This window comes from Loxodonta africana, chromosome 7, assembly GCF_030014295.1.
Source record: "Loxodonta africana isolate mLoxAfr1 chromosome 7, mLoxAfr1.hap2, whole genome shotgun sequence".
NCBI lineage: Eukaryota > Metazoa > Chordata > Mammalia > Proboscidea > Elephantidae > Loxodonta > Loxodonta africana.
In genome coordinates this window covers 9569464-9585711 of record NC_087348.1, presented here as the reverse complement: position 1 = coordinate 9585711, position 16248 = coordinate 9569464, and the positions used below count along the sequence as shown (strand labels likewise).

The following is a 16248-nucleotide window of genomic DNA, read 5'->3' as shown; positions in this document are numbered from 1 at the left end:
GAATGAACCAATGAATGAATTTTAAAATATCGTAGGCCCCAGAATTATAAGATTAAAAGGAATCCTGGACAATGCCTGGTCCCTGCTAATGCCCGTATCACCTCAATGGCATTCCTGGCTTGTTGTGGTCCAGTCCCTCTGGGAGGACTTTCAGTTTGTGCGAGATCACCCCCTTACAAGGCTATCCCTTACATTTTTCCCCTCAATTGAACAAATAATGGTCAGTTTTTGGGGTATACTTATTAGTTTTCTATTGCCATAACAAATTACCATGATTTAGAGGCTTAAAACAGCATTCATTTATGAGCTGACAGTTCTGTAGGTCTGAAGTTCAGGCATCATGTGGGTTGGTTCTCTGCTCAGAGTACTACAAAGCTGAAATTGAGGTGTCAGCTAGACTGCGCTCCTTTCTAGAGGCTCTGGGGAAAAGTCTACTTCCAAGCTCGTTCAGATTGTTGGCTGACTTCAATTTCTTGTGGTTGTAGGACTAAGGTCCCCATTCCTCACCAGCTTTGAGCCAAGGGCTGCTCTTAGCTCCTAGAGGTTGCCCACATTCTTTGCCACATGGCCCCCTCAAACTTCAATGGAGAATTTCTCTCCCATCAAATTTCTCTCACTCTTAGAATCAAGAACTTCCTTGTCTTTGACCTCTAGACCCAAATGTAAAGGGCTCATATGATTAGGTCAGGCCCACCCAGAAAAATCTTCCCATCTTAGGGTTAATTGATTTGAGACCTTAATTATATCTGCAAAATTCTTTCACAAGAGCACCTTGTATTTGAATACTTGGGAGAAGGTATGTGTTTTGGTTATGTAGTGCTTCTATAACAGAAAGACCACAAGTGAGAGCTTTATCAAACAGAAATTTATTTTCTCACAGTTTAGGAGGCTGGAAGTCTGAATTCAGGGTACTGGCTCTAGGGGAAAGCTTTCTCTCTGTTGGCTCTGGGGGAAGGTACATGTCTCTTTTCATCTTCTGTTCCTTGGCTCCTTGCTAATTTTCATGTGGCATGGCACTTATCTTCCTCCATCTCTGCTTAATCTGCTCCTTTTATATCTCAAAAGCCCGAATGACTCAAGACACACCCTACACTAATACTGCCTCATTAACATAACAAAGAAAACCTGTTTCCAAATGGGATTACATCCACGGGTATAGGGGTTAGGATTTACAGCATGTATTTTTTTTTTTTTTTGGTTCATAACTTTATTTCTTTATTGTGAATTGTATCCTTTAACATTATTATCATTTTTTTAATTGTACTTTAGATGAAGGTTTACAGAACAAACTAGCATCTCGTTAAACAGTACACATATTGTTTTATGACATTGGTTAACAACACCGCAACATGTCTACACTCTCCCTTCTAGAACCTGGGTTCCCTGTTACCAGCTTTTCTGTCCCCTCCTGCCTTCTAGTCCTTGCCCCTGGGCTGTCATATACCTTTAGTCTCCTTTTTTTTTTCTTTTTTATGGGCCTGACTAATCTTTGGCTTGCAACTCTATGGGTCAGTTCTACCCTGTCCTATAGGGTCTCTATGAGTCAGAATTGACTTGACAGCAATGGGCTTTTGTAATCTTTGGCTGAAGGGTGAACTTCATTACTGAGTTAAAGGGTGTCTGAAGGCCATAGTCTCGAGGTTTCTCCAGTCCCTGTCAGGCCAGTAAGTCTGATCTTTTTCTGTGAGTTAGAATTTTGTTCTACATTCCTCTAGTTCTGTCTGGGACCCTCTATTGCGATTCCCATCATAGCAGTCAGTGGTGGTAGCAGGACATCATCTAGCTGTATTGGACTCAGTCTGGTGGAGGCTATGGTAGATGTGGTCCATTACTAAGTGTCTTTCTTTGGTTTAAATTTCATTTTATCTTTTTTTTTTTATTAACTTTTATTGAGCTTCAAGTGAACGTTTACAAATCAAGTCAAACTGTCACATATCAGTTTATATACACCTTACTCCGTACTCCCACTTGCTCTCCCCCTAATGAGTCAGCCCTTCCAGTCTCTCGTGACAATTTTGCCAGCTTCCAACTCTCTCTATCCTCCCATTCCCCCTCCAGACAGGAGGTGCCAACACAGTCTCAAGTGTCCACCTGATACAAATAGCTCACTCTTCATCAGCATCTCTCTCCTACCCACTGTCCAGTCCCTTTCATGTCTGATGAGTTGTCTTCGAGAATGGTTCCTGTCCTGGGCCAACAGAAGGTTTGGGAGCCATGACCACCGGGATTCCTCTAGTGTCAGTCAGACCATTAAGTATGGTCTTTTTGTGAGAATTTGGGGTCTGCATCCCACTGATCTCCTGCTCCCTCAGGGGCTCTCTGTTGTGCTCCCTGTCAGGGCAGTCATCGGTTGTGGCCGGGCACCAACTAGTTCTTCTGGTCTCAGGATGATGTAGGTCTCTGGTTCATGTGGCCCTTTCTGTCCCTTGGGCTCTTAGTTATCATGCGACCTTGGTGTTCTTCATTCTCCTTTGATCCAGGTGGGTTGAGACCAACTGATGCATCTTAGATGGCCACTTGTTAGCATTTAAGACCCCAGATGCCACATTTCAAAGTGGGATGCAGAATGTTTTCATAATAGAATTATTTTGCCAATTGACTTAGAAGTCCCCTTAAACCATGGTCCCCAAACCCCAGCCCTTGCTCCGCTGACCTTTGAAGCATTCAGTTTATCCCGGAAACTTCTTTGCTTTTGGTCCAGTCCAATTGAGCTGACCTTCCATGTATTGAGTATTGTCCTTCCCTTCACCTAAAGCAGTTCTTATCTACTAATTAATCAGTAAAAAACCCTCTCCCACCCTCCCTCCCTCCCCTCCTCATAACCGCAAAAGTATGTGTTCTTCTCAGTTTACACTATTACTCAAGATCTTATAATAGTGGTCTTATACAGTATTTGTCCTTTTGCCTCTGACTAATTTCGCTCAGCATAATGCCTTCCAGGTTCCTCCATGTTATGAAATGTTTCACAGATCCGTCATTGTTCTTTATCGATGCATAGTATTCCATTGTGTGAATATACCACAATTTATTTACCCATTCATGCGTTGATGGACACCTTGGTTGCTTCCAGCTTTTTGCTATTGTAAACAGAGCTGCAATAAACATGGGTGTGCATATATCTGTTTGTGTGAAGGCTCTTATTTCTCTAGGGTATATTCCGAGGAGTGGGATTTCTGGATTGTATGGTAGTTCTATTTCTAACTGTTTAAGATAACGCCAGATAGATTTCCAAAGTGGTTGCACCGTTTGACATTCCCACCAGCAGTGTATAAGAGTTCCAATCTCTCCGCAGCCTCTCCAACATTTATTATTTTGTGTTTTTTGGATTAATGCCAGCCTTCTTGGAGTGAGATGGAATCTCATCGTAGTTTTAATTTGCATTTCACTAAAGGCTAATGATCGAGAGCATTTTCTCATGTATCTGTTAGATGCCTGAATATCTTCTTTAGTGAAGTGCGTGTTCATATCCTTTGCCCACTTCTTGATTGGGTTGTTTGTCGTTTTGTGGTTGAGTTTTGACAGAATCATATAGATTTTAGAGCTCAGGCGCTGGTCGGAGATGTCATAGCTGAAAATTCTTTCCCAGTCTGTAGGTGGTCTTTTTACTCTTTTGGTGAAGTCTTTAGATGAGCATAAGTGTTTGATTTTTAGGAGCTCCCAGTTATCTGGTTTCTCTTCGTCATTTTTGGTTAATGTTTTGTATTCTGTTTATGCCTTGTATTAGGGCTCCTAAGGTTGTCCCTATTTTTTCTTCCATGATCTTTATCGTTTTAGTCTTTATGTTTAGGTCTTTGATCCACTTGGAGTTAGTTTTTGTGCATGGTGTGAGGTATGGGTCCTGTTTCATTTTTTTGCAAATGGATATCAAGTTATGCCAGCACCATTTGTTAAAAAGACTATCTTTTCCCCAATTAGCTGACACTGGGCCTTTGTCAAATATCAGCTACTCATATGTGGATGGATTTATATCTGAGTTCTCAATTCTGTTCCATTGGTCTATGTGTCTGTTGTTGTACCAGTACCAGGCTGTTCTGACTACTGTGGCTGTATAATAGGTTCTGAAATCAGGTAGAGTGAGGCCTCCCACTTTCTTCTTTTTCAGTAATGCTTTGCTTATCCGAGGCTTCTCTCCCTTCCGTATGAAGTTGGTGATTTGTTTCTCCATCACATTAAAAAATGACATTGGAATTTGGATCGGAAGTGCATTGTATGTATAGATGGCTTTTGGTAGAATAGACATTTTTACTATGTTAAGTCTTCCTATCCATGAGCAAGGTATGTTTTTCCACTTAAGTAGGTCCTTTTTAGTTTCTTGTAGTAGTACTTTGTAGTTTTCTTTGTATAGGTCTTTTACATCTTTGGTAAGATTTATTCCTAAGTATTTTATCTTCTTGGTGGCTACTGTGAATGGTATTGATTTGGTTATTTCCTCTTCGATGTTCTTTTTGTTGATGTAGAGGAATCCAAGTGATTTTTGTATGTTTATCTTATAACCTGAGACTCTGCCAAACTCTTCTATTAGTTTCAGTAGTTTTCTGGAGGATTCCTTAGGATTTTCTGTATATAAGATCATGTCATCTGCAAATAGAGATAATTTTACTTCCTCCTTGCCAGTCCGGATGCCCTTTATTTCTTTGTCTAGCCTAATTGCTCTGGCTAGGACCTCTGGCACAATGTTGAATAAGAGCGGTGGTAAAGGGCATCCTTGTCTGGTTCCCGTTCTCAAGGGAAATGCTTTCAGGCTCTCTCCGTTTAGAGTGATGTTGGCTGTTGGCTTTGTATAAATGCCCTTTATTATGTTGAGGAATTTTCCTTCAATTCCTATTTTGGTGAGAGTTTTTATCATGAATGGGTGTTGGACTTTGTCAAATGCCTTTTCTGCATCAATTGATAAGATCATGTGGTTTTTGTCTTTTGTTTTATTTATATGGTGGATTACATTAATGGTTTTTCTAATATTAAACCAGCCTTGCATACCTGCTATAAATCCCACTTGGTCATGGTGGATTAATTTTTTGATATGTTGTTGAATTCTATTGGCGAGAATTTTGTTTAGGATTTTTACATCTATGTTCATGAGGGATATAGGTCTGTAATTTTCTTTTTTTGTGATGTCTTTACCTGGTTTTGGTATCAGGGAAATGGTGGCTTTATAGAATGAGTTAGGTAGTATTCCGTCATTTTCTATGCTTTGAAATACCTTTAGTAGTAGCGGTGTTAACTCTTCTCTGAAAGTTTGGTAGAACTCTGCAGTAAAGCCATCCGGGCCAGGGCTTTTTTTTGTTGGGAGTTTTTTGATTACCGTTTCAATCTCTTTTTTTGTTATGGGTCTATTTAGTTGTTCTACTTCTGATTGTGTTAGTTTAGGTAGGTAGTGTTTTTCCAAGAATTCATCCATTTCTTCTAGGTTTGCAAATTTGTTAGAGTACAATTTTTTGTAATAATCTGATATGATTCTTTTAATTTCAGTTGGGTCTGTTGTGATGTGGCCCATCTCGTTTCTTATTCGGGTTGTTTGTTTCCTTTCCTGTATTTCTTTAGTCAGTCTGGCCAATCGTTTATCAATTTTGTTAATTTTTTCGAAGAACCAGCTTTTGGCTTTTTTAATTCTTTCAATTGTTTTTCTGTTCTCTAATTCATTTAGTTCAGCTCTAATTTTTATTATTTGTTTTCTTCTGGTGTTTGATGGAATCTTTTGTTGCTCACTTTCTATTTGTTCAAGTTGTAGGGACAGTTCTCTGATTTTGGCTGTTTCTTCTTTTTGTATGTGTGCATTTATCGATATAAATTGGCCTCTGAGCACTGCTTTTGCTGTGTCCCAGAGGTTTTGATAGGAAGTATTTTCATTCTCGTTGCATTCTATGAATTTCCTTATTCCTTCCTTAATGTCTTCTATAACCCAGTCTTTTTTCAGGAGGGTATTGTTCAGTTTCCAAGTATTTGATTTCTTTTCCCTAATTTTTCTGTTATTGATTTCCACTTTTATGGCCTTGTGGTCTGAGAAGATGCTTTGTAATATTTCGATGTTTTGGATTCTGCAAAAGTTTGTTTTATGACCTAATATGTGGTCTATTCTAGAGAATGTTCCATGTGCACTAGAAAAAAAGTATACTTTGCAGCAGTTGGGTGGAGAGTTCTGTACAAGTCAATGAGGTCAAGTTGGTTGATTATTGTAATTAGGTCTTCCATGTCTCTATTGAGCTTCTTACTGGATGTCCTGTCCTTCTCCGAAAGTGGTGTGTTGAAGTCTCCTACTATAATTGTGGAGGTGTCTATCTCACTTTTCAGTTCTGTTAAAATTTGATTTATGTATCTTGCAGCCCTGTCATTGGGTGCATAAATATTTAATATGGTTATATTTTCCTGGTCAATTGTCCCTTTTATCACTATGTAGTGTCCTTCTTTATCCTTTGTGGTGGATTTAAGTTTAAAGTCTATTTTGTCAGAAATTAATATTGCTACTCCTCTTCTTTTTTGCTTATTGTTTGCTTGATATATTTTTTTCCATCCTTTGAGTTTTAGTTTATATGTGTCTCTAAGTTTAAGGTGTGTCTCTTGTAGGCAGCATATAGACGGATCATGTTTCTTTATCCAGTCTGAGACTCTCTGTCTCTTTATTGGTGCATTTAGTCCGTTTACGTTCAGCGTAATTATAGATAAGTATGTGTTTAGTGTTGTCATTTTGATGCCTTTTTATGTGTGTTGTTGACAATTTCAATTTTCCACTTACTTTTTTGAGCTGAGACGTTTTTCTTTGTAAATTGTGTGTTCCTCATTTTCATAGTATTTGACTTTTTGTTTGCTGAGTCGTTACGTCTTTCTTGGTTTTTATTTTGAGTTATGGAGTTGTTATACCTCTTTGTGGTTACCTTAATATTTACCCCTATTTTTCTAAGTAAAAACCTAGCTTGTATTGTCCTTTATCACCTTGTATCCCTCTCCATATGGCAGTTCTATGCCACCTGTATTTAGTCCCTCTTTTTGATTATTGTGATCTTTTACATATTGACTTCAATGATTCCCTGTTTTGAGCATTTTTTTTTTTTTTAACTAATCTTAATTTGTTTTTGTGATTTCCCTATTTGAGTTGATATCAGGATGTTCTGTTCTGTGACCTTGTGTTGTGCTGGTATCTGATATTATTGGTTTTCTGACCAAACAATTTCCTTTAGTATTTCTTGTAGCTTTGGTTTGGTTTTTGCAAATTATCTAAGCTTGTGTTTATCTGTAAATATCTTAATTTCACCTTCATATTTCAGAGAGAGTTTTGCTGGATATATGATCCTTGGTTGGCAGTTTTTCTCCTTCAGTGCTCTGTATATGTCATCCCATTGCCTTCTTGCCTGCATGGTTTCTGCTGAGTAGTCTGAACTTATTCTTATTGATTCTCCCTTGTAGGAGACCTTTCTTTTATCCCTGGCTGCTTTTAAAATTTTCTCTTTATCTTTGGTTTTGGCAAGTTTGATGATAATATGTCTTGGTGTTTTTCTTTTTGTATCAGTCTTAAATGGGGTTCGATGAGCATCTTGGATAGATATCGTTTTGTCTTTCATGATGTCAGGGAAGTTTTCTGTCAGCAGATCTTCAACTATTCTCTCTGTGTTTTCTGTCCTCCCTCCCTGTTCTGGGACTCCAATCACACACAAGTTATCCTTCTTGATAGAGTCCCACATGATTCTTAGGGTTTCTTCATTTTTTTTATTCTTTTATCTGATTTTTTTTCAGCTATGTTGATGTTAATTCCCTGGTCCTCCAGATTTCCCACTCTGCATTCTAATCGCTCGAGTCTGCTCCTCTGACTTCCTATTGCATTGTCTAATTCTATAATTTTATTGTTAATCTTTTGGATTTCAGCATGCTGTCTCTCTATGGATTCTTGCAACTTATTAATTTTTCCACTATGTTCTTGAATAATCTTTTTGAGTTCTTCAACTGTTTTATCAGTGTGTTCCTTGGCTTTTTCTGCAGTTTGCCTTATTTCATTTCTGAAGGCATCCCTGATGTCTTGAAGCATTCTGTAAATTAGTTTTTTATATTCTGTATCTGATAATTCCAGGATTGTATCTTCATTTGGGAAAGATTTTGATTCTTTTGTTTGGGGGTTATAGAAGCAGTCATGGTCTGCTTCTTTATGTGGTTTGATATCGACTGCTATCTCTAAGCCATCACTAAGATATTGTAGTGATTTATTCTACATTTGCTCACTGAGTCTTATCTTGTTTTGTTTTCTTTCAATATACATGGATGGGCTACTAGATAGTGCTGTCTTGATTGTTGTAGCCCTTGACTTACTTATGACCTATTACCAGCTGGTTTGGGCTGTTACCAGATATATATGCCTGAGTCCATTCACTATTCTTGAGTAGAATCTGATTTTGGGTCATCAAGTGTGTGTTGCACCCTATCACCTATCCACCTTGAGAAGTAGTGGTGATAGTTGTGTGCACCAGGTTCTAGTAGCAGCTGAGGTTCACACTCCAGGGGTTGCAGGATGCTGACAGGCTTCCCCCAAGTGTCAGTGAGGTAGGTGTGTCTCTATTCCTAAAGTACCTTGGTGGGTGGGCTCTGCAGCTGTACCTTAGGCCCCCAATGCAAGTACCTCTACAGATTGGTAGGTGTCACCCACCTTAGGCCGCTAAGGCAGGAGGCTAACACCATGTATTTTTTGCGGAACACAATTGAATCTATAACAGTATGTGTACACCAAAAGCCAAAAAAAACAACCAGTTGCCAAGGAATTGTTTCCGACTCACGGCAACCCCATGTGTGTCAGGGTAGAAATGTGCTCCATAGGGTTTCCAATGGCTGTGATAGTTTGCAAGGAGACCACCAGGCTTTTTTCCTGGGCACCCGAAGATGTCCATATTCTAATCCCAGACCTTGTGAATATGGTACCTTACAGGCCAAAAGGGACTTTGCAGATGTGATTAAGTCAAGGATCCTGAGACAGAAGATTATTTGTGGTGTTTGTGAGGGAGGCAAGTAAGGATTGTGTCTTTATTTGGGAGCCTTGTCTTCTGGCTGGTGTCACAGCTCCTATGTGGCTCATTGCGATTTTTCTAGGTTTCCTCTTAGATGATTTAGGATGTGGCTGTCCCAGGAGCCATCAGGAGAAGAGTCATTTTGGATTATCTCTTGACATGTGATATGTTTTATGTATTTTTCTATTGTATAGCTCAGGAACTATAGTGTTTTAACATAACTGAGCAGGGATATGGGGTCTTTCCCATTCTGACACTTGGCAAAGTCAGTCTCACTTGGAGCTGAAAATAGGGCACACTGTAAAAAGGAAATTTTTTTCCCTTTTTTAAGAGGTGGGAAGAGGTAACATGGCTGCTGGAGAGGCTGTCCATGATCGCATCCTGAAATAACAGGTTCCTTTCTGAAATTCACGCAGTTCAGGACGTGGCTGTGAACTCCTCGCCAGACAAGGGGACATGAAGGGTAGACATCAAGGGCTTCACCGTGTGAGTGCTTGATTCTCCTCCTGAGCCCCTCTCTGCTGTCCTCAGGCCCACCGTGGTCAGCATCCTGCCAGAGACATGCCAGATTGTTGGGAAAGACTAGAGGCTTGGGAGTTTTTAAAAGAAAGGGAGCCACAGTGTTCATTCAGAAGACACTGATTCAGGCAGGGAAATATTTTTGTTGGTAGTTGCCATCGAGTTGTCCCAACTCATAGTGATCCCATGTGCAACAGAACAAAACATTGCCCAGTCCTGCGCCATCTTCACAATCATCGTTGGTGTGCTTGAGGCCATTGTAGCAGCCACTCTGTGTTCTGAGCACCTTCCAATCTAAGGGAACCCTGGTGGCACAGTAGTTAAGAACTCCACCGCTAACCAGAAGATTGGCAGTTCAAATCCACCAGCCGCTCCTTGGAAACCCAGAGCAGTTCCACTCTGTCCCATAGGGTCGCTATGAGTCGGAATCGACTTGACGGCAATGGGTTTGTTTTTTCGGGTTTTTTTGGTCCAGTCTAGGGGCTCATCTGTATCAGATAATATTCTGTTGTGATCCATAGGGTTTTCATTGGCTGATTTCTGGAATTAGATCTTCAGACTTTGCTTCCTAGCCTTTCTTAGTCTGGAAGTTTCACTGAACCTGTCTACCATGGGTGACCCTGCTGGTATTTGAAATACCGGCGACATAGCTTCCAGCATCATAGCTACCTGCAAGCCACCGTAGGACAACAAACTGACAGATAGGTGGTGGAAGAAAACACAAGGGATGATTTTTTTGAGTTTTTAACACGAGATAAAGTTTTTTTGACTATGGGATGTTCCTACATGGTTTCCCTCAAGAGTTCCTGTCCCCACACTAGACTGAAAGCCCTGTGAGGGCAGGGAACTTGTCCGTGAGTTCACCGCAGTGTGCCCAGGACCTAGTGGAGCATTTACATGTGTGAACGAGCAAAGGAATGAGAATGAGTAAATGGACTTACGAAGGAAAGAACATCTACATCTGAGAGAAGAAAGGAGGAAGAAAACAGAAATACCAACACAGAGGAGGGGATGGACAGTGCCAGGGAGGCTGAGACAGAGGAACTGCCAAGAAGGGAAGAGTCAAAAGGGAACGGTCAGTGGCAGACAGAGGCAGGGTGAGAAGGGCATCAATCAACAGGGTGGTCCTTCAAAGACAATGACGTCCAGGCAAAGTAATGAGATGAATGAAGTAGAATTAATTGATCTTTCCAAGGTCAAATGACTACTTTCAAGCATAACAACTCCAGATCAAAAGAGTGCCATATAAACCACCTTCCCTGAAATATTGAGGGACACAATATGTTTTACCCGTGTTTTTTATTTTTATTTTTTTCAGAGTGTTAAAAATAATTTCTTGGGGCCTTGCCTCTCATCTCCACCTAGGACCAGGCTAAGGCCGGTGGGAATTACTGTGTCACTTTTCCAGAGGTTTCTTCCCTTTCTCTTCATCTCCACCAACCTTCATAGCTGGGAGCAGGTGGTGGGGGGTGATTGGAGTTCCTCAATAAGGTGGTTTGGGGGTAGATGCTGAAAGAGAGCCCCCATATGGTTCTGGGTGTTTGCTAGCATGTGGTCTACACAGAAAGAAAACCTGGCTGACCCACAAGGGTGCATGAAGGCCAGTCCCAGTCTCTTTTCCTTAGGGACCCCTTAATTTTCTGTAGCAGGCTCAGGTGTGTGGACTTCACGCCTTTTTGGCCTGTTCACCCATAAACCCCTTGGCCGAAGCAGCTGTCCTAAGGTACAGTTTTCTCAGTAAACATTGGGGAACACCATGAGGGCTATCTGGAGGCTTCGTCTTGTTCGAGGCTGTGGTTTTTTTCCTCTGCCTCTTAGGTCTAACGCTCAGATCAGCCTCTGAAGACGGGAAGCTGAAGTGGTGCTGACAGAAACAATCAGCACATGCTCGAGGGTCCAGGGAACAGACTCAGGGGAGTGCGAGCCCAGAAAGAAATGAGGAGGGAGGCCTCCAGGCACCAGAGTCAGAGAATTCAGAGACTGGAAGGGAGTGTTTTTCACAGTCAGGGGGTTTTAAAGGAGTCCTGTGTCATTCATCCCTGTGTCTCCTCCCTGGGCCCAGAGCACCAACCTGTCGGGTGCAACGGGACCATTCTGCCACCTCTCCCAGGTTCTCCAACTCCATGGCTTACTACGGCCTGGCCATGGACCTGCAGAAGTTTGGGCTCAGCGTCTATCTGGTACAGGTCCTGTTTGGGGTCATCGACATCCCGGCCATGCTGGTGGCCACCACCACCATGATTTATGTGGGCCGCCGGGTCACAGTGGCCTCCTTCCTCATCCTGGCTGGCTCCATGGTGATCGCCAACATGTTTGTGCCGGAAGGTAAGCTTTCTGCTGGTGCCCTTACTGCCAGCAAACATGAGGAGGCAGGGCTCCCGGGAGAAATGGGAGCCTCTAGGGTGTGGTGGGCAACAAATACGAAGACACGAGGCTGATGGGTGTTCTTCTGAATCTGGAAAGAGAGCAGCCGTCCATTCATAGAGTTGTTATTAAGCACTTAGTGCCTAGTGCTTAGTAGGGGAGGATTTACAAAGTCCGTGAGTGTTTGTGCTCACAAAATTTATCTTTGTGCTTGGGGAATTTACAGTCTTGTTGGGAGGCTAGTCTAATTCATATAAAACAACTGGAGCAAAAGTGCAGGTTCATGTGTCTGTGTACTTTAGAAGCCTGAGCAGGTGGCATCTCCAGGGGTTGGAGGTTGGGGTTTGAATCTCAGCAGACTCGCCCTGGTAGCTTACAACCTGGCTGTAATTATCATCACCTGGGGACCTGGATAACTCCCAGTGCCCAGGCCACACTCCAGGCCAAGGCAATAGGAATCTCAAGTGGTGGGACCCAAGCCTCAGTTTTAAAAAATCCCAGGGAATGAGCAGCCACGGTTGAGAATCGGTGTTCTGGAGTATGAGCTAAACCACTCCTGCCCAGGTGTGACTCCAGCTTTGCCATCATGGCCTCGGGCAGGTTGCCCAACATCTCTGCGTGTCCATTCCTCACATGTAAAATGAATACATTTATCGTTCTTGGTATTTATTATTATCAGTGTTATTATTGCTATTTTGACATATTTTATTCCAGTCTTTATTCCTATTTGTAGATTTATTGAGGTATATATATATGTATGTTATTGTTTTTGTTAGACACCATTGAGTTGGTTCTGACTCATAGTGACCCTATAAGACAGAGTAGAACTGCCCCATAGAGTTTCCAAAGAGCACCTGGTGGATTCAAACTGCCAACCTTTTAGTTAGCAGCTATAACACTTAACCACTTCACCATCAGGGTTTCTGTATATATACACTTATGTACATAGTTGTTTTATATATATAGTTGTTAGTTGCCATTGAGTCAAATCAAATACATCATATATAATCACACACATACATATATATACATATATACCAAAAACCAAACCTGTTGCCATCGAGTTGATTACAACTCATAGCGACCCTATAGAACAGAGTAGAACTGCCCCATAGAGTTTCCAAGGAATGGCTGGTGGATTCAAACTGCCAACCTCTTGGTTAGCAGCTGAGTTCTTAACCACTGTGCCACCAGGGCTCCATATACATACAGATACACATATATTTATAATTGTATAATTTTGTATCTTTTTTACTATATATTATACAATATAAATGGGAGTCCCTGGCTGATGCAGATGGTTAATGCTCTTGGCTGCTAACCAAAAGGTTGGACATACAAGTTTGTGCAGAGACACCTCAGAAGAAAGCCCCGGCAATCTACTTCCCAAAAATTATCCATTGAAAACCCTATGGAGCACAGCTGTACTCTGACACACATGGGGTTGCCGTGAGTCAGAGCTGGCTTGATGGCAACTGGTATGATATGGTATGGTATATCATAAATATTCTTTTCCATGTTAATAGAAAAGTTTCATGAACCTAATTTTTTATGACTGTAATATTTCATCTAGAGTGGTGTTTCTCAATTCTGGCTGCACATTAGAATCTCCTGGGGACCTCTAAGAAAATTCCAAACCTCTAGCCCATACCCAAGAGACTTTGATGTAATGAATATGGGGTAGGGTCTAGGTATGGGTGTTTTATAAAATATCCCCACCAGATTCCAGTGTGCGGCTGGGCTGCAACCAAACCTAGAGGACATACCATAATTTCTTCAATATTGCCTTGATGTTGGACATGTGAATTTTGCTTTTGCTATTTTTAAATATGGTTTTGCTATTTGTAAATAATAACATGACAAGCACATTAATAATGATAACAGCAAATTTTTTATGCGTGCTAAGCACTTTTCAGAGCCCTGGTGGCACAGTGGTTAAGAGCTCGACTGCTAACCCAAAGGCCAGCCGCTCAAATCTACCAGCCGCTCCTTGCAAACCCTACGTGGCTGTTCTACTCTGTCTTATAGGGTCGCTATGAGTCAGAATCGACCCAATGGCAATGGGTATTGGGCTTTGACTCCAGAGCTTGTCTTACCACCCAGAAGGACTTGGTGACAGATGGAAACATGAGAGGAGGGAGGCCCACGGCGGAGAAGGGCAGTTTGGGGCCATCGGGTCCCAGGTAGGGACATGAAGTGGTGGAAATCGTGGTTTCCCCTCTGGATTCTGAGTCCCCCTGCTCCCACTTCTCTGCCTCCCCTGCCCTCTCTAGACATGCAGACCCTGCGCACAGCCCAGGCGGCACTGGGCAAAGGCTGCCTGGCCAGCTCCTTCATCTGCACATACCTGTTTACGGGCGAGCTGTACCCCACGGAAATCAGGTGGGTGTGTGGGGAAGGTAGGCGAATGTCTGCCCAAGTCGAGACCTGCTGGGCTTACCAAAGCAGGACACCCTCCCCTTTCTTCTCTGTGCTCTGACACTCCGGGGCCTGGAGCTCCCAGGCCACTATGAGGTCCAGGCCGTGGCCACTGACCTGTCTGTGGTCCTCCAACAGGCAGATGGGGATGGGCTTTGCCTCAGTCAATGCCCGCGTCGGGGGCCTGGTGGCACCCTTGGTCACCACGCTCGGGGAGTTCAGCACCTTCCTGCCATCCGTGGGCTTCGGGGCCACTTCCATCCTGGCTGGGCTGGCTGTGTCCTTCCTGACTGAGACCCGCAACTTGCCCCTGGTGGAGACCATTGAGGCAACGGAGAGGAGGTGAGGGGCCTCTGGGCACCATGGGGTGGAGTGGCCCTCATGGGGAGAACTCCCTGTGGCCAAACAGACTGTTGGTTGATGTGGAACAACTGAGGGGCACAAAGTACCTCCCCTGCTGCTGCTCTTCATCTCCAGTGTCTTCACTGGAGCTTCGAGATGGCCCTGTGAGAGCTGGGGTGGAGGGACACAAAGTCTACCCCACCTGCATCCGCAAAAGGTGTAGTAGCTTCAACAGGAACAGACCCAGTAAGGAATGGTGGCATTGAGATAGGACCATAGACCAGGAAAAGTAGAAATGTGAGTTGGAAGTGCCGCCTGGCAGAGAAAAGAGGGGCTGATGGCCGGGGTGAGGGAGGGGCTTGAAATTTTGAGCAACACAGGCCACGTGCTTGCCATAGTAGGGCTTCAAATTTACCTCTGAGGTTCCTGGCACCAGGAAGAGAGTTCCCGTGAAAGACTTTTTTCTTATGTCAGAGAGGAAAAAGAATACCAGTTCCTTAGGGAAAGCGAAGCTTTTCCTAGCAATTAGCACAGAAGAAATTTCTCTGTGGGTCTTCTTACAGAGATTGCTGATAAGGTGAAAGCAATGTCCTCAACAATGTTTCTGAAATAAAGGAGGGTGTTGATTCAGCTACCTCTTGCAGCATTCCCTTTAGCAGTCAAGAGCATTGGGCTAAGATGAGCTCAGTGAAGGCTCTTGGTTTTGCAGGGCAGGGATGGGGAAGGTAATATGGACCAATATCCCAAAACTGGAACTATCTATAGCCCTAGACCTGTATAGGTGGAACTGCATTTGCACCCTTAAAAATCCCCCATAAACCTCCCATTTCTAACCCAAGCCACGGACAAAGCTTGGGCTGCGCACAGGTCAAGGGCATATACTTTGGCAAGTCCTGTCAATTCTGCCTCCAAAATATATTTTGAACCTGTCTACCTCTCTCCACCCCATGGCCACCATCCTATTCCAAGCCACCGTCATGTCATCTCTTGCCTGGATGAGATAACCTCCTCTGTCCCTCTCCACTGTATCCTCTACACAGTACCTAGTGTGATAGGCTTATAATGTTAGCAGGATCAGGTCACTCCCCTCCTCAGAACCCTTCAATGGCTGCCTGTTGCATTGAGGATAAAATCCAAAATCTTACAAGGCCGCCATGATCCGGCCCCTGCCCACCACTCCCTGTCCCTCACCACAGTCAACTTGACCACCGGCCAGGCTGTACGCTGCGTCTGGAATGCTCAACCTGTTTGACTTCGACTCATCCCACAGGTATGGTTCCAAGTATCCCAGACGCTAGATAAACATTTACCTATAAGCCAGTCAAAAGCCTGGTTTGCAGGTGCTCTGAGCTGTTGGCTATTGCCTGAGGAACTCTAAAGCCAAAACCAAACCAGTTGCCATCGAGTCAGTTACAAATCATGACGACCCTGTGTGTGTAGAGTAGAACTGCTCCATAGGGTTTTCAAGGCTACGACCTTTCGGAAGCAGATCACCAGGATGTTCTCCAGAGGTGCCTCTGGGTGGATTCGAACCGCCAACCTTTTGCTTAATAGTTGAGCACTTAACTATTTGTGCTACCCTGGGACTCCTGAGGGACCCACACACATGGAAAAATGATTGGAG

General features: G+C 43.0%; 1 protein-coding gene across 2 annotated transcripts in view; it reads left to right on the top strand.

The window, feature by feature from the left end:
- Positions 1-16248, top strand: part of LOC100662613 (solute carrier family 22 member 20) — a 43665-nt gene that overhangs the window by 11813 nt on the left and 15604 nt on the right. For both annotated transcript variants that reach the window (XM_064287813.1, XM_003419594.3), the window contains 3 exons: positions 11611-11825; positions 14138-14246; positions 14421-14624. In XM_064287813.1, the coding sequence (XP_064143883.1) occupies positions 11611-11825; positions 14138-14246; positions 14421-14624 (528 nt within the window). The remainder of the gene's footprint in view (positions 1-11610; positions 11826-14137; positions 14247-14420; positions 14625-16248) is intronic.